The following is a 22,503-nucleotide window of genomic DNA, read 5'->3' as shown; positions in this document are numbered from 1 at the left end:
TGAAATTAAAATTTAATGGGACATCTGTATTTTTACTGCTAAATCTGGCAGCCCTAGGTTGGGGTGTCCTAAGCTCGCTGTTCCCCAGCAGTGATACAGATTCACTGTGTCTGCAGCAGTCACCTGAGCCATATTACATCACCCCCACGGCAAATTGATGGGAACATGAAGCTCATGCTTCCTGCTGATCTGTTAGTAATAAAGTCCTTTGTCTCTGACCCAGGCATCTCCTGTCTTCTCCAGCATCTATCGAAAGTATGGCAGGCTAACTTGTGAAGCTGCAATAAGGAGAAATGTCAGACCCTTCAGAGTTCCTTCCTCAACACTAATATCCTATTGAGGGACACTTAGATTATTTCTAATCTAATTAGATAATATTGCTGTTATAAGCGATATTGCAACAAATATCCTGGAACATTCTGCTCTGTGCATAGGTACAAAATCTGTTGGAAAAATTTCTAGAAATGGAATTGCTGGGTCAAAACATTTGTACACTTAAAATGTTGAAGTTATCAATAAATTGTTCTTCGTAGAGGTCATATCTGTAAACTCTCACCAATGATGTACGACAGTATCGGTTTCCTTCCACGCTTGTGGGCCAGTATATTATGAACTTTTTGATCTTTGCCAACTTGATAAGTAAAAAGTGGGATCTCGTTTAGTTTTGCTTTGTATTTCTCTTATTATGAGTAAAGTTGAACGTTTTAAGCTTAAAAGCCTTGTGAATTTCCTTTTCTGTGAACGGTTCATTTTTTAAAAATCATTTTTCTATTGAGTTGTTGATATTTTCTTGTTGCGTTGCATGAAATCTTTATATACTATAGAAATCAGACACTTGTTTTTCATATGTTATATATATACTTTTCCTAGTTTGACATCTGCCATTTGGCATCTTGGCAAACAGAAATCTTTAATTTTTATGTAATCAACATTTTCAGTCTTTTATGACTTTTGGGTTTGGCGCCTTCCATAGAAATGCCCTCCCCTCTCTGAGTTTTTTGGTATTTTTTTTTTATTCCCTCACATTTTTTGAAGAAGACTTCATGAAAGACACAGTGACTTAAAACTTTATCCTGGCTTTGCTATCACTTCTGGGATACTTTTGGTTCATTGACATTTTCACAGCATAAGGCACTTACCAAATTGGTACGCTTGTGGGATATCTCAGCATTGGCACAGAGAGGCTGCTTTGAGATTTACCAGACTAAACTCTTCCCCATGTCTGGGCACTGCAACTCCCAAGGGAACTCTCTCTGTCACTTTCAAAGTGACACTTTGACACTGTGGATTTCTCCAAGTTTCATTCCCAAAGAAATTGAAATTTTCACCACCACCAAAGCAAAGTATAACCGGAACCACAAAAGTCATTTAATTTTGACAAGACAGTGAGGAAACAACGGGTTCCTAAGGCTTCCATATGACCAGTTCCTCCAAATCCACATTTTATAAATTCATATATGTCTCTGCAGGAGTTATTTCAGGAACTCTCTATCTGTATTACTGTTACATTTTCTCCAATTGTTACAGATAGAGAGCCTTGAATTAACATATATTTTTTCCTATGTTCACTATAACTCACGGAAAAGTTCCCTCAATGTAAGACTATGAGTGCCAGATCTTTAGAAAGGAAAGGCTAATTTGACTACCATGTGATGCATCTTGCCCCATATGGCAGGTAGCCATGGCTAATGTGGTTCCCAAACAAAACACTATGACAGGGATCTGTTAATATGCAGTTGGGGACCAGACTGCCACGTTCTCCCCAAATCCCTAAATTCAATACAGACTCCTCCATTCATTCCTGTTTGGAAAACAAGATTTGCTTCCTACTTAAAAAGGAGATAACTTCAGTGTTTGCCCGTAAATAGGGATTCAAATCAGAGTTCAAACTTGACAAATGTAACATTACAATCTTAGCTGCAGTTTAGGGTGTGTTTTCTCTTAGGAGGTTGACATACACATACTTCCTCAATTCTAGCACCCTACCAGAAACAAGAACAGTGAATCCTAGTAACTTAAACAGATCCTGGCTTAGTAAGCCCCTGGAAAGAAAAAGTAAAAATAAAACATTAGAATATTATAGGTAATTGTAAGTAAGGTTCCTCCTCCTCGTGTGTGTGTGTGTGTGTGTGTGTGTGTGTGTGTATGTGATTTTTCAGAATCTTGGGTTTCTCCTAACCAGATATTTCAAAAGGACTGGTCATATATTTTCACTTAAGCATATATGATGCTTCTCAGTGAAATGAGAGAGGAAGTTTTCCATGTGGTTCTGGGATTTTATATCCCTTATCTGCTCCTTTTCAAAAAGGTGATAAAAACAATTGCTAACTACGTTGAATGCTTACTATATGCCAAGGACTGTGTGAATGAGCACATTATAGCTTTTAGTTCTCGTAGCGCCCCCATGTGGTAGATACTTCTCAAGTCACATCCTGTGTGCCTTTGGTAAGTGCTTACTGCAGTAATCCTCTCACTAAACAAGTCTGTTGGCTGTGTTAAGGTTATCGAGGTTTAATAATAACACGGAACGGAGTAGACCCAGTAGGCAAGCATTAACACTTTCGATTTCTCCATTCATTGCTTCGCTACCTCCAGAGATTTGATGATTATCTTAGAGGCAGAATGGTTTGAATGTGTAGACATCTGTAAATGGACTTTAATTTTCTTCCTTTCTTTGGTCTAAGTCACTGGTTCTGAAACAGTGTGTATAAGAATTGCTGTACAGAGTTGTGTAAAACCATATATATTGTACTTTAGGAGCAAGTTAAGAGATGCTCAAGGTAATTTTGACTATGTATGATTTTCGCCTAATATGCTGGCTTTATGATGAATCCTTTGCAGGGAAATAATAACGAGATTCAGGCTAAGAGAGAAAGTAAGACTTGAGAGAAGAGAGCCAAGGACACTTCCGGGTAGAGTGAAAGAGGCGCTTATCAGCATACTAGCCAATCTGAGGTTAAGGGACGTAGGAATGAGACAAGGCCAGGAGGAATGAATGCCAGATTCTGTGGTAAAAATACCTTATTTATGTTATCTCAATTATTATAGCAGTCCATCAGATATGGAAACTATGGTTCCAAGTGTCCAAATAACTTGCCTGGGGTCACAAAGATGGTAGACAGTAGAGCCAATATCCAAACCCAGGTCTTTCTCGCTCTAAAACTAAAGCTATTTCCACCATAGCTAGCTTCCTTGTGGGTTAGGACTTCTCAACCACAGAGCCAGAAAGAACTCCGGGGAAAATAGAGATGTTTAAGGTTGGTTTGGGATGGCCTAAAGCTTGGGGCAAGATTCTTGTGAGGCCATGCAGGGAAACACTTTCCTTACTCATGGAGAACAGAGGGGCTGATCTGGTATGGAAGATTTAGGAAGCTAAGCAGAATCTTACAAAAATAGCTGCATCCATGCCTATTCATAATGTCTTTCCTTCTGAAAGCATGGAAGAGACATCCAGAGACTGAGCTGCCATTTACACACCAAGTGTGTAACACATGGTGGTGTCCTTGAGGTGCTCACTTTTCTGGTCCCTTGGGAACATCATTTGAGCATCCCAGTTAAAGACATTGTAAACTCAGAAATCAGACCTTAATTAGGCTGAAAACTAATCACTCGAGAAAAAAACATGCCCCCAACTTGGAGGACCAGGTAGCAGCTTTAGGAGAAATAGCCACTGGCTACAACAGTGGAGATGTGGCGCTAACACTGACACGCCTGTTGGCAGGAGGAGAAGGGAGAGCACTAGAGAAGCTACAAGAACCACTAAGGAAGTCCATGAGCCTCCAGAAACACATCAAGAGGAAAGGGGCTTCGAAGGTTCATGAACACTATTAGTTAAGGGTGTAAAGTAAATTTCGTTTGATAGAACAAAGGCTGTCCAAGTAATACAACTGGATATTAGAATAAGAACTACTTTAGATCTACATCTAACAGCATATTCTGCTATAATTTTACACAGTCAAAGAGTTTGATCAAAGAAAATAAATTTGTATTTGTTACCCACTGTATATATAAATTCTAAATATTGAAGAAGTATATGATTATATCAAAGGTGAAAATGAGTGAATTTGAATATATACACTTTTAAAAATCTAAGTCAATCTACAATTTCTACAGAAATATATGACAAGCATCACTGGATTATGTGATGTGATATGAGACTTATATAAGTATGTAAGATCATTTTCTAGGATCCACCAGTCAATTATCAAATAAAAAATGAAGAAAGTTACAGAGGAGGAAAAACACATCAATGCATAGAAAAGTCTACAGCCTCATAGAACTGAATACACAGACACACAGAAGAGTACAAGTAAAACATGGGACCTCTCTTTATTATTTCTTATAACTGCATATGAATCTACAATTATATGAATAAATTTTTCAATTTAAAAGTCTAGGGGCCAGCCCCGTGGCTTAGCGGTTAAGTGCGCGCGCTCGGCTACTGGCAGCCCAGGTTTGGATCCCAGGCGCGCACCGACACACCACTTATCAGGCCATGCTGAGGCGGTGTCCCACATAAAGCAACTAGAAGGATGTGCAACTATGATGTACAACTATCTACTGGGGCTTTGGGAAGAAAGGGGGGAGTAAAAAAAGGAGAAGGATTGGCAATAGATGTTAGCTCAGGGCCGGTCTTCAGCAAAAACAGGAGGATCGGCATGGATGTTAGCTCAGGGCTGATCTTCCTCACAAATAAATAAATAAATAAATACTATTTTAAAAAGTCTATAACCTCAACAGTAATTAAATAAATGCAACTTAAAACAAAATTAAGATAGGACTACATATCACGTATCGAGAACAAATGAAAAAATAATGTTGGCAACAAGATGGGAGACGTTACACTCTTACATTGTAAATAACTTCACAAGTCAATCAGTTCTGGAACAGAGTTTTGAATTTTCTACAGTTAGAATTTTATATAGGTCCTTGTGCAGTTCTTTTTCTTTGGATTTTTTAATTTCAAAAATCTTGCATGCTTCTTTTAACTGAAGAAAACAGATTTGTATACAAGACATATTAACAATCTCCTTCCTTTCTCCAGTTACTCCTTTTTCTTTAGTAACTAATGTTAATAGTTTAGAGTTTATTTTTCCACACCTTTCACTATTGTGCAGTGTCTTCTAAATAAGAATGTTACAATGTCCCCTTTTAGTAGAGGAAGGAGGTGATCCCGGTCATAGAAGCAACATGGGAAGCCCAGTGAGTGCATGACATTCTTTATATGTATGACATCAGGATTCAAAAAAGAGAACCATACAGATTTGGGCAGATTTCTTAACCTAGCACATACTTGTCCTTTGTGCCAAAGTAATGACAGTAAATATCAGACTGGAAAGGAAGAAATCTCAAGACTCATCATTAAAAAACAAACAATCCAATTAGAAATGGGAAAAAGACATGAAGAGCCATTTCACTGAGGAGAAGACACAGATGGAAAATAAGGATTTGAAAAGATGTTCAACATCGCTAGCCATTAGGGAAATGCAAATTCAAACCACAATGAGATAGCACTACACACATATTGAAATGGCTAAAATAAATAATAGTGACCACACCAAATTCTGATGAGGATGTGGAGAATCTGGCTCATACATACGTTGTTGTTGGGAATGTGAAATGGGACAGCCACTCTGAAAAATTATAGAGCGTTCAGTTCAAGGTCATCGCCTTTTTAACTTGATTTTCAAACTTGGGATATTTTTTAAAACCATGCAAAATTATTAATTGAGAATTACTAAACAGAGATTTTAGAATTAATAATGAATAGTTTTTTAAACAACCACAAATGACATATAATTAATTATTGTTTATGTTCTCAGTAACATAGTGGCAAAACCTTTATCTAGGAATGGATAGGGAAATATTTATGCTAGCTTAGGTCCAAGTCTTCATTGCTGTGGTACTTACTACCTAGTCTACTGATACACTTCTGCACCCCGTGCCGAACGACCATACTGGTCCGTTGTTGTCCAAAATTGAACAATTCCTTTACATTATAGCAAATACCCTAACTGCAATTTCCCAGTACCTCTGTCTATACTGTTTAAATTTCAAACTTTAAAGAAGGAACTTCACTAACTGAATATCATTTTCTCTAGTTATTTATTGTCTTAATGACTAATTCCATATTCCTTTTCCCCCCACTAGCTAAATATTGGATCTCAAGATCAGGTACCTGAAAACCTAGACACCATACAATGAGTAAGATCTTAGATTTGGAAAATTATCAGTCAAGAAAACCAATCAATAAAAAGTGAAGATTGGGGGTCTCCAGAGGTATTTCAAATTCTGATAATAGAATAGCACTTTTCCCCAAGTGCTGGAGTGGAGAGACATAAGTAATTTAATAACCAAAAACTTTGAAAGCAAAATCTCAAAAGAGAGAAAAGAATGATTGTAGTGATTACGTCAGCAGGAAAAAAAATAAGGAGAAATGACCTGAATGAAATCATGTGGTTGATATGAAAAATATGGCAATATAGAGGTATTGTAGGATTTATTAGATGTATTGAGGAAGAAAAATAGAAAATAGAAAGAAACTTCCAAGGGCAGAAGGATAGACAATTTATGTGAATGGATTGAGCTGAGCCACTCTCATATGTCCTTAAATAACATTTGAGGAACTGACCAACTCCTGACTCTCAGCCATTGTAGACATCCAGAAGTGAGTACTGATAACCACAAATGGCTGGCCCAATCTAGGTTGGCAGGACTATTGAGGTCTTTCTCCTGGGTATCTCAGAGGCACCCATAAAACCTGGCATTGCTCTCCAAGCCTTCCATAAATTGAAAACCACAGAAGCCCCTGACATCAGGTGGTTCAAATCACACTGAGATCTAATTCCATCACATCTACTTGTTCTGAATGAAAGGGTCCCACAGCTCTCTCTCTAAGAATTATGCTACTTTTGGACCAAAGGATCAGGAAGAGAACAGAAAATTGCTTATTTTGAATGCTGCATCCCAAATAAAAAGGCTTCTATTTGATAGGATAGCTAAAACAGTTAATCTGATCAGCTTTATAAAATTTGGGAGGTATTTTAAAATTTTAGCAATTGTTGAGAATTCAGGTTTCCTTCCTGAATAATGAGAATCTAGATGTAGGTATTTGTAATGAAAACGAAAATGATGATGACCATGCTTTATAGAGTGAAACTTTGGAGTCTTGAGATTGTTCTAACTTGAACTCCAAATTACATCTGGAGCGAGATCTTACTCTTGCCTCTAGGCAACCCTCCTGCTTATCTCCATAAGAAGGGGTGCTTTTATTTAGTGCTAAACTGTGTTTCCTGTGTGTAACAAACTGACTCTTGGTGTACTATTTAAGGTAATTAAACCTAGCTGCTGTAACAACCCTAAAATCTCAAAGGTCTAACACAAAGTTTATCTCCTGCTCATGCTATAGCCTATTTTGGGCTGGGTGGCTCTCCTCCACTCAGTGACTCAGGGATCCAGGCTCCTTCCATCTTCCGATTGCCAATTTCAATAAGTGGTCAACCAAGTCTCCTTAGAGGTGAAGAGGGGGCTTAAGGATCATATGGGATTTGCCCATACCATTTCCATATCCGTATTTCACTGGCCAGACTTGGTAACATGTCCCTAAATTAGCTGCAAAAGTGCCAGGGAATATAGTCTTCATGTGTGCCCAGGAAGAGGGACAATGGAGTGAACACAGGATTGTCTCTATCACAGGTGGTTTTATCTTATTCTTTCTACCCAACAGTCCCATTGTCTTTATATCTTTATCTACTGTAGTGGTGAATACATGCTATTATACATTTGTCAAAACTCAAAAAATATACAACACAAAGAGCAAACCCCAATGTAAACTATGGACTTTGGTTAATATTAATGTATGAATATTGGCTCATCAATTGTAACAAATGTACCACACTAATGCCAAATGCCAGTAATATGGAAGTTGGGGGAAGGTGAGGGAGTCATGAGAACTCTCTGTACTTACTACTCATTTTTTCTGTAAATCTAAAACTGCTCAAAAAAATAAAGTCTATTAATTAAAAAAGAGAAAAACAAAGGAGCTGTGAATATACTAAAAGCCATTGAATTGTACACTTTAAAGGGGGGAATTGTATGGTATAGTAATTATATCCCAATAAAGCTGCTTTGTTAAAAAGTAGAAAAAAAATTAAACATGTATTTAGTAGTCTCTAAAGCAACCAGAAAATATAGAGATATAGTAAAAATTATAATAAATAAATTAAAATAAAATACTAAAATAGCTTCAAATAACCCAGAAGGGAAAATAGAGAAATGAAAAAGAGAAAGGAAAAGCAGAAAACTAATAATAAAATGATAGATCTAAATCAAAACATATCAATCATTACATTAAGTGGAAATGATCTAAACACAAAATAAAAGAGTATCAGAATAGTTGAGCAAGTTTGCTAGCAGCCCTGTTGTAAGAGTCGGAGTTCCTAGGTTTGGGTTCTTCACTTGTGTGTGACATGAAACCATCCTGTGTGCAGCAGCCATCTGGGCCACCCCATATCACTTCCATGGAACTTATGGGCAATGGATTGATGTGAATATAAAGCTCGTGCTGCCAATGACCCATGAGTCGTGTGTCTTTTGCCAACATCTATGAAACTATGGCAGGCTAACTTGTTACCTTGTAAGATAGGTAAAATTTCAGACTCTACACAGTTCTTTACTATGAGCTTTATGGCCGGAATGCAAGGCTGGTTCAATATTCAGAAATCAATCCATCTAATCAACCATATTAATTGCCTAAGGAGAAAAACCACATAATATAAATTGATGCAGAAAAAGCATTTGACAAAACAAAACATCCACTCACAGTAAAAACTCTCAGCAAACTAGCAATAGAAGGAAACTCCCTCAACCTGATGAGAGGTATCTACAAAAACCTACAGTAAATATCAGCTTGGCCTGTGTCCCGGGTAAACCAGAAGTGCCCTGAGGCTGAGGGACAGGACTTGGTGGATGATTAATGGTTTTGACAATGAGACAATCAAGTCTCACCTCCCACACTTGATTCCCGGGTTCACCTCACAGATGACCCCTTGAATCTAGTCGTTGACTGGGGTCAGCATTGGGAAGGAACCAAACCCCGCACTCCCTCTCTCCGTCTCCCTCTCCCTCTCAATCCCATTGAAAAGCGTGTCTCCTCCCCATGCACTTCCAGCTGACTCTCCATTTCCACTCTCCGTCTCCTTCCTTTGGAGACCCCAAAAGAGTGCGAGGATCCGTCCCTGGCAGGCGGCGGGGGGGCTCGGGACCTCCTCCTGCACCCACAGCGCAGACGGCTCCCGCGGGCGGCGCCCGCTCCTCCCGGCCGCAGGGGGCGCTGTGGCGGCGGAGTCCCAGCGTGCACCGCGCCCGCGCTGGGCCCGGGAGTCGGAGCGGCAGGCCTTGCGGCGGGGGAGGGGTCGCCGGGCCCGTGCCGGGCGGGACCGCGAAGGGCCATGGCCCAGCAGGCTCCGGTAAGAGGGGCCGTAGAGGCTGCGGGCCCTGCCGAGACTCGTCTCTGTCGCGGTCTGGAGTGGGGTCCCTTTTCAGGGAGTGAGGCGGTGGGGGCCCGGGACGACTGTCTGTGACCCTGGACTGAGTCCGAGCCGGGAAGGCGGGTGTTGGTGCTCGAGTTGCTCCGCAGTTGGGCTGGGAGAAAGGCCGCGTGCAGGGATCCGGGTCTCGGCCGGCGTCCGTTCGGTCAGCCGCTGTTCCTGCTCTGTGTCGGGCTCTGGGGCGACGTGGCTTGTCGTGGGCTCGCGTGCTGTGCTCTGCTGTGGATGCAGCCCCAGAGGCGCTCTTGAGGAGCAGATGAGGAAGAGTTGGGGGAAGGAAGACTGGAAATGAGAAACTGGAGACTGCTCCATCTAGGAAATGACAGAAAATTTGAAACCAGTTGGCTGTTTATCCTAAGTCAGATTTACCGCGAGTACTCTAGTGTTTTAATGGAAAATTCGAATACTGGTTTTCGAGTGTGAAAAGCATATCTTGAGCTTAACCCAGGAAACTCTGTACATTCAGTTATGTATACCTTGCATAAGTATGCAAGTTTTCCTTGTACTCCCACTGAGATTTCATATCTGATAATCTTACTAATGTAATGCATTTTCTTCCTTCTGCTTCTGACACCCCTCCCCAACATCCCTTGGCAGGTACTAATTCTGTTCAGATTTCTTCAAGCTGTGTCTTTTTAGCCAGACTTCCTTTTTTTGCTCTTTTGTGAGCGGTCGGAAACCTCCTGGAATATCCCTCTTTATTCTGTAAAAGTTGGTAGTAGTTTGGGGTAGTTCTTTGGCTATAAATTTGAGTCCAGAGAAAAAACTTAAGTGATGACAACTTCTTGGCTATTGTGTTATTTGGGATAGGCAAAGAGAAATCAGCATTTTCTGGTTGATTTTCCTTTTCACTGGAGCAGTTCAGTACTAATTGTGAGCATGCTCACAGAAGAGTCTTGTAGGTGGAAAGCGCATGAGTGAGGGGCAAGAAAATGGTAGAGGAATGTCTTTGAAAGTCCACCTTATGAAAAACAACACCAAGTTTAAACTTGTTTGTTATAACATCTGATACTTCAGCTTGGGGGTTGGAAGTAGCTTTCATGATGGAATTTTATCTCTGCAGCTTTTCTCTCCAGCATCCTGTCAGGTGGCCCTGGGTGTCACGTCTGCTAGATTCCTTTATTGGGAGAATTTACTTTGTAGTATTTGTGACCAACGGTTTTTTATACACTTGGGAAGAGCCCTAGCTGTCTTGCAAGATGTCCAGCACTTTTCTTGGTAGGCTCCCTTCCACATTTGTAGCACAGAATCTGACAGGAGTGAAAATGGAGTTTTCAAAAGTTAAATTATATATGTTGTCTTCATTCCCTATTGTCACAGTGGATCTGTCCTTGGAACCTCCAGGAAGAGCAGCCCTGGTTCGTCAGTCCATACCAGAATTTGTAGATTAATGGTCCATGAGCCAATCATGGCTTGCTGAGGTGACTTTTTTTTTTTTTGACCATCCCTTGTTAAAATTGTGAATTTTAGTTGCCAAGATATAAAAATCATGAGAGTTCATACAAAATGTGAATGTTTCCAGTTTTTCTTTAAAAACTGTCACATTCAAATGTAAAACGTTAAGCTATACAACCTATAGAAGATGATATGAGAAAATCTTTGGGACCTAGGGCTTGGTGAAAAGTTCTTAGATGTGGCACCGAAAGCACACTCTATAAAAGAAAAAAATTGATAAATTGATGTCATCAAAATTAACACCTCTTGCCCTGGGAATGATCCCGTGAGGATGGTGAAAAGACAAGCTACGGACGGGGGAAAATATTTGCAAACTACATATCTGACAAAGGACTTATATCTAGAATATATAAAGAACTCTCAAAACTCAACTGTAAAAAAAACAAACAGTCCAATTAGAAAATGGGCAAAAGACATAAAGAGACATTTCACCAAAGAGGATTTATGGATGGGAAATAAGCCCATGAAAAGATGCTCGACATCATTATTCATTAGTGAAATGCAAACTAAAACCACAATGAGATATCACTGTACATCTATTAGAACAGTTAAAATAAAAAATAGCAACATTACCAAATGCTGGTTATGCTAAGAAACTGGATCTCATATATTGCTGGTAGGAATGTAAAAGGGTTCAGCCACTCTGGAAAAGAGTTGGTTAAAAAACTAAATATATATTTCCTATACGACCCAGCAGTTGCAGTCCTGGGCATTGATCCCAGGAAAATTAAAATGTATGTCCACCCAAAAGCCTGTGCATGATTGTTCATAGCAGCTTTTTTGGTAATAGTCAAAAACTAGAAACAACCAAAATATTCTTCAATAGGTGAATGGTTAACCAACCAAACTGTGGTACATCCATGCCATTAAATACTACTCAGCAATAAGTAGAAATGAAGTCTTGATAAACACAACTTGGATGGATCTCAAAAGCATCACGCTGACTGAAAAAAGTCAATCTCAAAGGTGGCATACTATATGACTTCATTTTTATAACATTCTTGAAATCACAAAAGTATAGAGATGGATAATAGATTAGTGGGTATGTAAGGGAGATCTCTGGTGGTGGAATAGTTTTGTTTCTTGATTGGTGGTGATTACGTGAATCAGTACATGTGATGAAATCACAGAATTATACACACATCGTACCAATGTCAATTTTGTGGTTTTGATATTGTACTATAACAATGTATGATATGGCCACTGGGGTCAACTGGATGAAGGGTACAGGGGACCTACCCCTACTATCCTTGCAGTTTCCTGTGAATCTGTAATTATTTCAGAATAAAAAGTATTTTAAAAAATGGACACATCCAGCAACATTGGCCCAGTCTTACATAGCAATAATTGTTGCTGATAAGTAAAGGATCTCCCCTTTAGATGGTGCATCTGCTCAAAGGCCTGCTATTGGTTCCTTTACTTTACTTAGTTCCAGTAGACATCTGTGATAGTTTTATTATGTTGTTCATGGCACCATCCAGAAATAATATCATTTCTTCCTGTCTCTTGAAGACATGGACATCGAAAAACAAGGTAACCTTAAAGTGAAAATGTATGTATGTACTGTTTGTGATTCCAGGTAACCATGACATTTGACGATGTGGCCATATATTTTTTGGAACAAGAGTGGGAGATCCTGAAGAAGTGGCAGAAGGAAATGTATCAGCAAGTGATGAAGACCAATTATGAGACCCTGGATTCCCTGGGTAAGATGGGCTTCTAAGGAATCACTTTTTGGGAACCAACCTAATACTAATAGGCTCTCCTCCCTTTATCAGCTATTGGCTGGTTGAATGTGATACCGTGCCCAATTTACCTTCAGAATGTCTCCTTAACTTCCTGTAATGGCCTGGGAATATTTAACTCTTCCCTTTTTATCCAGTGGTATCTGTGTCCTTCAGTCTTACTAATTCTCTCAATTCTCTTGTCTCCCCCCCCTTCAACCTTCCCTCATTTCTCCCACAGTTAGAATTACTAAATAACCTAATTGCCTTTCTTTTTTTAAATGTGTTCTTTTGTTTCTTTAATTGATACTTTAGTGCCTGCCTTTGTTGCCTGAATAAGATGAATTTTTCCATTCTCATAAGAACTATGGCTCTCGTGACAGGATCACAGTTATTACATTGGAATAAGCTGAGGACACAACACAGCACGCAATGTGGATACAACAGGGAAGAAAGTTCCGTGGTGGAGGGAGAGAGGAGAGAGCAGTGGGATGGGACATTTAGTGTCTCCAGGGAAATACTCATTAAAGAGAAGTTTGGGGAGATTATGCCTTGCTGCTTATCCAGCTTGCTCTAACTCAGTCTTGTATCATTAAAACCATTTCTACTGTTGATTTAATAGGTGATCTCAGTATAACCTGAAGGCTTCTCTCTCTTTTTTGGGGTTTATAACTTACTCTGAGATATGAATGACAAGGAGTCAACCGTGTGAAATCAGGGGGAAGAGAATTCTAAGCAGAGGAAAAACTAGTGCAAAGGCCCAAAGGGAGGAAGAGATGAGCTCCATGTGTTGTGGGAACCACAGTGAGCTATTGTAGCACGTGCATAGAGGGTTAGAGCCAGAGTTGATGGGAGAGGAGGACAGAGAGGTCAACCGTGCCAAATCAGGAAGGGCCGCTAGGCCGACGTACATACAGAGTTGGATTTACAAAGGGAAGATGATGGAGGGATTTAAACGGAAGTAATATGATACCGTTTTTTTTTTTTAACGCAAACTGTGTTCTGCATTTTTTTTTTTTTGAGGAAGATTGGCCCTGAGCTAACATCTGTCGCCAGTCTCCCTCCTTTTTTCCTTTTTTCTCCCCAAGGCCCCAGTAGATAGTTGTATGTCATAGTTGTACATCCTTCTAGTTGCTCTATGTGGGACGCTGCCTTAGCACGGCTTGATGAGTGGTGAGTGGGTCTGCGCCCAGGATCCGAACTGGCAAACCCCGGGCCACTGAAGCGGAGCGCGCAAACCTAACTGCTGTGCCCCAATACCGTTTTTTTTTTTTAAACGATTACTTGGGTTACTATGTGGAGAACAAATTGGAGTACATAGCATTGAAAGAGAGACCAGCCAAGAGCCTTGGTAGTGCTGGTGAGACTCTGTGGCAGCTGAACCAGCTAGGTAATAAAGATAGAGAGAGGTAGGTGGTCTCCAGATGTGTTTGGAGGTAGCATCCCAGATTTTCCTGGTGGATTGGACTTGGAGTCTAAGGGTGAAAAAGAGTCAACTCCTAGATTTTTGGCTTGAGTATCTTGACGGCAGTGGCTTTATTCACTGACATGAGGAAGGCTTGGGAGAGAGCAGGTTTTGGCCACATTAAGTTTGAGATGCTTATTAGACATTTATATGGAATTAAAGTAGATAATTGGGTGTGCAAGACTGGAATTCCAAGTGAAGATCAGGACTGGATTCACAAATTTGGGCGTCATTATATAGATGGTATTTGAAACCAGAGGGCTGGTTGGGATCACCTAGGGAGAATATGTAGATGGGACAGAGCCCCAGGAGACCCCAACATTTAGAGATCAAGCTAGGAGACTGAGGCCATTAGGGAAGGAAAAACTAGAGCCCTCGGCTGATCCAGTGTTGCATTTAGCATCCTTGAGCTTACAAAATCCAGTCTGATTTTCTCAAATTTTAAAAAGTAACAGTATTATTTTCAAAGTATTTTCTTTATAGGACGTCCAGATCCTAGCTCCAGAGACCAGGATTTAGCAGGTCCAGGCTCAGGCCCAGGAATCTACATTTTAACAAGCACTTCAGGTGCTGCTAATGCTGTTGGTACACAGTTTACTTTGAGAAACACTGATGCGAGGGCTGAGCTGTAGGTGACACCACTGCAGGGTATCTGCTACATCATGTAAAACCCCTCCACTGCTTTATAACAGCCTGTCTTCCCTTGAGGCTTATGTCCTTAGGCACATCACTCTCTACGTCTTCATCATCACTGTCATTTAACAACCTCCCGTTTCCTTCACTGTGTTGATTGAGAATGTCAGCACCTCAGTAGTTAGTTTCCTTGGATGTATGGAGTCTAATCAGAACAGTTTATTCATCTAGGTTCCCTCCTTGACCCCCTGTGATTTTGCTTTTTATTCTACTCACATTATTCTCATAATGATCATTTTTGAATACTTTCTGCCTGGATCTGTCAGCCTTTTTAAAATCCTCATCATCCTTAACTTCTCTGTTTCATTTAAATTTGTGAAATATTGCAGAGAACATTCAAGCTAAACAGGCTGATTAGTTTGTACTTTATTGTCATTCATGCAATTTCAGAGGTTTCCCTTTCTTAAATTTATTTTTTATTGAGGTCACATTAGTTTATAACATTATGTAAATTTCAGGTGTACCTCATTATATTTCGACTTCTGTATAGACTGCATTGTGTTCACCACCAAAAATCTAGTTGCCATCCATCACTGTACAAATGTCCCCTTTACCTCTTTTGCCCTTCCCCCACCCCTTCCCCTCTGGTAACCACCAATCTGGTCTCCATATCTATGCGTTTGTTTGTTTATCTTCCACATGTTAGTGAAATCATATAGTATTTGACTTTCTCTGTCTGTCTTATTTCCCTTAGCATATATACCCTCAAGCTCCATCCATGTTGTTGCAAATAGCAAGATTTCGTCTTTTTTTATGGCTGAATAGTATTCCATTGTATACATATACCACATCTTCATTATCCATTCATCCATCGATGGACACTTAGGTTGCTTCCAAGTCTTGCCTATTGTGAATAATGCTGCAGTGAACATAGGGATGCATATATCTTTTTGAATTAGTGTTTTTGTGTTCTTTGGATAAATATCCAGAAGTAGAATAGCTGGATCATGTTATTTCTATTTTTAATTTTTTGAGGCATCTCCATACTGTTTTCCATAGTAGCTGCACCAATTTACATTTCCACCAGCAGTGTACGAGGGTTCCCTTTTCTCCACATCTTCTCCAATACTTGTTATTTCTTGTCTTTTTAATAATAGCTATTCTGATGGGTGTGAGGTGATTTCTCATTGTAGTTTTGATTTGCATTTGATTTGCAACTTGGATGTCATGTCTCCAGGACAAAGTCAACTGTGAAAATTGTTTTTAGCCAAGTACTCAGGAAACCTATACTGAGGCTTTGCGGACTCTCGTTGCAGGCTGTGTTTTTTCCAAGCCAGATCTGATCACCTGGATGGAACAAGGGAGAATGCTATTAACCAGAGACCAGGGACGCTTAGAGAAAACAAGAATGACACTTAGCCCTTCTACTGATGAGCAGTTGGACTTGAAGAATACTGGAAAGTCGCCGTGTGTTGGTGAGTACAATGGATTTAGGGTCATGATTCATTTCATTTTCCTAGCTTTGTTTCCTGAATCTTTCTGGATAGTTAGCAGGACCTAGTGAATAAGAAACATTGTTTTGATGTAGAATGTTATATTTTTTTACTCAAGTTGGTAGCAAATATAAGAATGTATTACTTTTATAAAGAGGGAAGTTGTGTATACTTCATTAAAAACAAAAAAATTATAACCCGGAAGAAGATGAGAATTGACTGTAAGAGAGCAAGTAAAGTCTCTGTCAAGTCCTGAGGAAAAACCACCGTCCCCATCATATCATCATGTCCATTTGAGTACAGTATAGAGAAATGAAAAACCTTCCAATTTTGTACAATATATTTTTTTATTGTACAGATTTTTAGAACTTGGGATTTTTTTTATTCCTTTTGAAAGATTACTTTTTAAATTCCTTGTAGCATAAGGAATATATTTGAAACATCTTAACACTTTAAATATTTAAAAGAATGTTATTTTTTTTAATTGATGTCTTAATAGTTTATAACATTGTAAAATTTTGGTTGTACGTTATTGTTTGTCAGTCACCATATACATGCCTCCCTTCACCCCTTGTGCCCATCCCCCAACCCCCTTGCCCCTGGTAACCACCACACAGTTCTCTCTGTCCATGTGTTGGTTTATATTCCACATATGAGTGAAATCATGCGGTGTTTGTCTTTCTCTCTCTGGCTTATATCACTTAACATAATACTCTCCAGGTCCATCCATGTTGTTGCAAATGGGACGATTTTGTCTTTTTTTATGGCTGAGTAGTATCCCATTGTATATATATACCACATCTTCTTTATCCAATCATCAGTCGAGGGACACTTGGGTTGCTTCCACTTCTTGGCTATAGCAAATAATGCTGCAATGAACATAGGGGTGCATAAGCCTCTTTGGATTGTTGATTTCAGGTTCGTTGGATAGATGGAATATGTCATTTTTTAGAGAATGTTAATGCTTTACTAAATGCAGATCTCTTAAGTCCCTGGGAGTCAAATGACTCCCCTGAAGAAGAAAGGATTTGAAAACAGGGAATGCATGGGTAGCTCCATCAAGAGGATAAAAGAATTCCCAAGGGCTTTGTTTCATTGCCACTTTCTATTAATTCATTCATCTAACCAGTATTGAGTCCCTACCATGTTCATAGGACTATGTTAGGTATTACTTAGGTTAAAGGGATATATATATATATATATGTAAACAATCCTTCCACTCCAGGAGTTTGTTGTCTTACTGACCAATTGACATGGCAGTTAAGTTAGTCATTTATATTGAACTATTGGATTAGTCAACTATAAAATAAGACTGCATACAATTTAATAAAATAATAAGTGGCAGTGGTAGTAAGTGCCAAAAGGATTTAGAGAAGAAAGAATGGACGAGAGACAGCAGTATCCCAGGAGGACTTCTAAAGGAACTAGGATTTAAATAGCGAAGAATGGGCAGATGTGGTTAGGCAAAGAAGATTCAGCAGGGGCCATATGTGAGCTGAGGCTCAGAGGTGGGAACAAGCCTGTCATATTTAGAAAATGGAAGACGCTGCATACAGCTGAATGGGATTCTTGGGACACAGTGGGAGAAGGGGGGGCATAAATTAGTATCAGATTATCTGGGGCCAGGAATGCCAAGGTGAAAGTTTGACTTCATCCTATAGAAACGGAGGAGCCTGGAAAGGTTGTTGAGTACCAAAGAATGAACAACTTTGGTGGCTATCCTGAAAAACAAGTGTTCCCTTCATACCAGGTGGTACTCACCCAATAATCACACCTGTTCCTCTGCCTGAGGTAAATAGTAAGTGATGAGGGCTGGCCCCGTGGCTTAGTGGTTAAGTGCGCGCGCTCCGCTGCTGGCGGCCCGGGTTCAGATCCCGGGCACGCACCGACGCACTGCTTCTCCGGCCATGCTGAGGCCGCATCCCACATACAGCAACTAGAAGGATGTGCAGCTATGACATACAACTATCTACTGGGGCTTTGGGGAAAAGAAAAAGGAGGAGGATTGGCAATAGATGTTAGCTCAGAGCCTGTCTTCCTCAGCAAAAAGAGGAGGATTAGCATGGATGTTAGCTCAGGGCTGATCTTCCTCACAAAAAAAAAAAATAGTAAGTGATGAGAAATAGAAATTAAGGAGACAGGTAAGTATGCTTTTGTCACAATCCAGGCAAAAGCTGTGGAGTGCTAACTTACCAAATGACTTCATCCACTGGGACGCATAACCTGTGTTATTGTTAAGATGACCACACAGCTTCTCTAAGGGCAGTTCCCACCCTCCCTCAGAGGTGAGGCCTCCCCTCATGTTAAGAAATTAAAATAAGGAGAGCCCTGTGATTCAGTTCAATGGGATGTGAGAGAAAAAGCCGTTCTGAAGTACAGTGGCTCAGGTGAGCATCCAGAATTGTCCTCTCCAGATATAGTGGGTGAGGATAAGGCGCTAGCTCAGCTCCCTCTGTTTTCTGTCATCATGCTTTTACTTTGGGAACAGCAGTGACTATGGTTATATCAATATCTTTCTTATAATTCGGAGTTCCTTGGAAAAGGGAATTATTTCCACAGTGTTCTTTGTAAATTCAGTAAATCGCCATTTTGACATTCCTAAGAAAGATACTCCCTATTAGCATTTCTTCCAGAGAACTTTTCCTGAAATCCTTGGTAGAAGAGTGCAAGAATATGACCTGAAGGCTTCTACTTAAATATTGTGCTAATCATTTCACAGATTTAAGGAAATACAATGGAACAGTCAGCTTCTCAGAGTAATTCGTTTTTCTTTTCTTCCAACTTCTGCTACCCTCTTAGGGTCATCTATAGGTTCACAAGATGTATTTGCCTGCCATTTTTTTCATGCTAAGCCATTTCTTAACACATGATGAAAGGATTTGCATATCAAAGTTAAACTTAAATATAATTTACTTGTGGCTGGCAGATTCACAGTCATCGAGATCAATGGGATTCTCTTTCCCACATTGTTAGTGACATGAAGATGGTCCTTGAACCCCACCATAGTGCAGACACATCACTGATGAGGGTGGGTCTTCTTTTTTTCTCTCTAGGTGACCAAGGAACTCTCAGGGCAAAAGATGAGGAATGCCATTTAAATGGTCTCCAGAAGCAGGGATCATGTGCTGCTTTATCAGGGGAGGAAAGAAAGCTTTTATCAAATCAAAGAGCTGCCTTACAACATCCAAGTCTCCAAGAAACAGAGATTCTAAATAAAAACCTCGACATCACAGCATCTAATCAGGACAAGAACAATCCATGGCATGAGTCGATGGGTACCCCAGGTCACTTGGAACTTCCACCAAGGCCAAGACTTTATTCTTGCTTTGTCTGTAGGAAGGTCTTCCAGGTAAAGAGAGACTTGGTAAAGCACAAAAGGAACCACTCCAAGAGCCAGCCCTGTAAATATCCAAAGTACAAAAACCAATCCAGAGGGCACTCTAGACTCAGGTGGAACCGGACGATCCTGTGTAAGAGGAAGCGTTTCCAGTGCGGTAAGTGCGAGAAGAGCTACTCTCTGAAGTGCAGCCTGCTCACTCACCAGGTGGTTCACACGGGGCAGCAGCCCTTCCAGTGCCCCGAATGTGACAAGACCTTCCGGTATAAAGCCACTTTGCAGAAGCATCTGTGTTTGCACAAAGGGGAGAGACCATTGTCCTATAAGGAGTGTGGCAAGGGTTTCATCCAGCAGTGCAAGCTCACTGAGCACTTCAGGGTACACACTGGGGAGGAGCCTTTCCAGTGTCAAGAGTGCGAGAGAAGCTTCCGCCTGCAGAGAAGTTTGAAGGCCCATCTTTGTCAGCACAGTGGGAAGAAGCCCTTCCATTGTCCAGAGTGTGGCAGGAGCTTTTCCCGGAAGGCTGCCCTGAAGGCCCACCAGAGGATACACAGTGGAGAGAAGCCGTTTTCTTGTGATAAATGTGATAGGAAATTCACCCACAAGACTAAACTCACTGAACATGTCAGAGTTCATACGGGAGAAAAGCCCTTCCAGTGTCCTGAGTGTAATAAAAATTTCCGCCTAAAGAGAAGCCTAAAAGCCCATCTGTTTCAGCACAGTGGAAAGAAGCCCTTCCAGTGTCCAGAGTGTGATAGGAGCTTCTCTTGGAAAAATGCCATGAAGGCCCACCAGCGTTTACATAGCGAGGAGAAGCCCTTCTCCTGTGGGGAGTGTGGCAAGAGGTTTACCCGTCCCTCTAAGCTCGCTCGCCATAGCAGAGTCCACAGCAGGCAAAAGGAATTCTCCTGTGGCGAGTGCAAAAAGACCTTTCCTCGGCAATCGAGGCTCACGGAGCACCTCAAGGTCCACATCAAAGAAAAGCCATTCTCCTGCGCAGAGTGCAGCCGGAGCTTCAGCCGACATTCACACCTCACTGAACACATGCGACTTCATGGTGGGGAGGAGCCTTTCCAGTGTCCTGAGTGTGACAAGAGCTTCTTCTGGAAGGCCTCCATGAAGTTCCATCAGCGGATACACAGGGGCGAGAAGCCCTTCGAGTGTAGTGAGTGCAGTAAGACCTATGCTCAGCAGTCTCAGCTCACTGAACATATGAGAATCCACAGTGGAGAGAAACCCTTCCAGTGTCCTGAGTGCAATAAAAGTTTCCGTCTCAAAGGAAATTTGAAAAGCCACCTGCTCCAGCACAGTGGCAAAAAGCCATTCTCTTGTGTTAAGTGTGGCAAAAGTTTCACTCAGCAGTACAGGCTCACAGAACACATTCGAGTTCATAGTGGTGAGAAGCCCTTCCAATGTCCAGAGTGTGACAAGAGCTACTGCATAAGGGGCAGTTTGAAGGTCCACTTGCACACACACAGTGGAGAGAAGCCCTTCAGGTGTCCTGAGTGTGGCAAAGGCTTCCTCCAGAAGAGAAGTCTGAAGACCCATCTGCACCATCACAGAGGGGAGAGGCCTTTTTCCTGTGATGAGTGTGGAAGGAGCTTTACATACATGGGAGCACTCAACACCCACATTGCAGTACATGCCAGGGAAAAGCCCTTGAGTCTCTAGGTCAAGCCACACACAAAGGAAGCAGTGACAGCTTTTTGGTGGAGCAAGCAGCTCTGTTGGCTCTGGCTGAGGCAGGATAAAGAACTTCATGGAACACTGGCTTCAGACACACTGGCCAGATGCAGAGCAGGCAGGGTGTGACAGCTTCTTAACAAAAGTTCCAAATAATACAGGCATAAGATAGTCAAAGGGGCATCTCCCCTCTATAGTCCTCATGGGCAAGGCCTGTCAGTCATGGAAGGAACATTCTACTTCGTTCTGTGATTTCATCAGTTTTTTCAGTGTCATCCAAGAGCATAGTAATCCCTTCATTAAATTCTGAAACCACAGCCTGATTGTTTCTTGCAAAACACCTCAGTCTGCTTTCCATTACCAAGCCTCCTTATTTAAATTTGTATTGAAATTCTCATAGTGAATTTTATTTTCTCTCAAATGGTGAGAGGGCATCTGTGTTCGGAGGACTTTCTCTATATTGCGAAAAATAAATGTCATCTGCCATCTCATTTGTTAAAAGGATGGCCCATATTAGTGTTATTTCCTTCTGGATTAATTTAAATCACCTAAAAATGGAGGATTGTGGGGCTGGCCCCGTGGCATAGTGGCTAAGTTCGGCACACTCCGCTTCAGCGGCCAGAGTTCATGGGTTCGGATCCCAGGTGTAGACCTACACTACTCATCAGCCATGCTGTGGCAGCACCCCACATACAAAGTAAAGGAAGATTGGCATGGATGTTAGCTCAGGGCAAATCTTCCTCAGTAAAAAAAAAAGTAAAGAAAAATATGAAATAATTCCAAATCAATCTCCAAGCTTTAAAAAAATGGAAGATTATGAGTAGCAAGCAATGGTATTTATCCAACTCCTCTGCATTTTCAACAGTGTATGTTAATTCTCAAATATAGTTGCCTTAACATTCGGGTCTCTGAGGTAAAGACCAAAGGAAAAATTCCTCCCATGACGTCACTCCATTTTTTGCTCTTTGGCCTAATCTTTCATTATAAGGTAATTTTGCAGCCTGTTCTAGCAAACCTTCACCTGTCTCTTGGACTGTAATCTTTAACATTTTTCCTACAAAAACTTTCAGGTTTCCTTCCTTAATGAATCTTTGGAGCCCACATAAATTTTTTCTCTTTGTAGCACAACATGTGATCCCAGATTACCTGAATCAGAATCAGCTGG

At 40.8% G+C, this 22,503-nt stretch overlaps 1 protein-coding gene across 3 annotated transcripts; it reads left to right on the top strand.

Moving 5' to 3' along the window:
* The first annotated feature begins 9,382 nt into the window (after nucleotides 1-9,382).
* Nucleotides 9,383-21,854, top strand: ZNF425 (zinc finger protein 425). Of its 3 annotated transcripts, none has more exons than XM_087432348.1 (5): nucleotides 9,383-9,467; nucleotides 10,869-10,969; nucleotides 12,583-12,709; nucleotides 16,142-16,300; nucleotides 19,372-21,854. In XM_087432348.1, exons 2-5 carry the CDS (start codon nucleotides 10,946-10,948, stop codon nucleotides 21,324-21,326), a joined length of 2,265 nt encoding a protein of 754 aa, XP_087288474.1. In that variant the 5' UTR covers nucleotides 9,383-9,467; nucleotides 10,869-10,945; the 3' UTR covers nucleotides 21,327-21,854. The 3 variants fall into 3 exon arrangements, with proteins under 3 accessions (XP_087288474.1, XP_004430850.2, XP_087288480.1); XM_087432354.1 differs by lacking the exon at nucleotides 9,383-9,467 and adding an exon at nucleotides 9,633-10,766; XM_004430793.3 differs by lacking the exon at nucleotides 10,869-10,969 and having other exon boundaries at nucleotides 9,384-9,467.
* Nucleotides 21,855-22,503: the final 649 nt, after the last annotated feature.

The sequence above is a fragment of the Ceratotherium simum genome, chromosome 1 (genome assembly GCF_057802395.1).
Source record: "Ceratotherium simum simum isolate JZ-2026a chromosome 1, ASM5780239v1, whole genome shotgun sequence".
Lineage (NCBI taxonomy): Eukaryota > Metazoa > Chordata > Mammalia > Perissodactyla > Rhinocerotidae > Ceratotherium > Ceratotherium simum.
The sequence above is the reverse complement of the archived record's forward strand: the minus strand, read 5'-3'. Positions and strand labels throughout refer to the sequence as shown.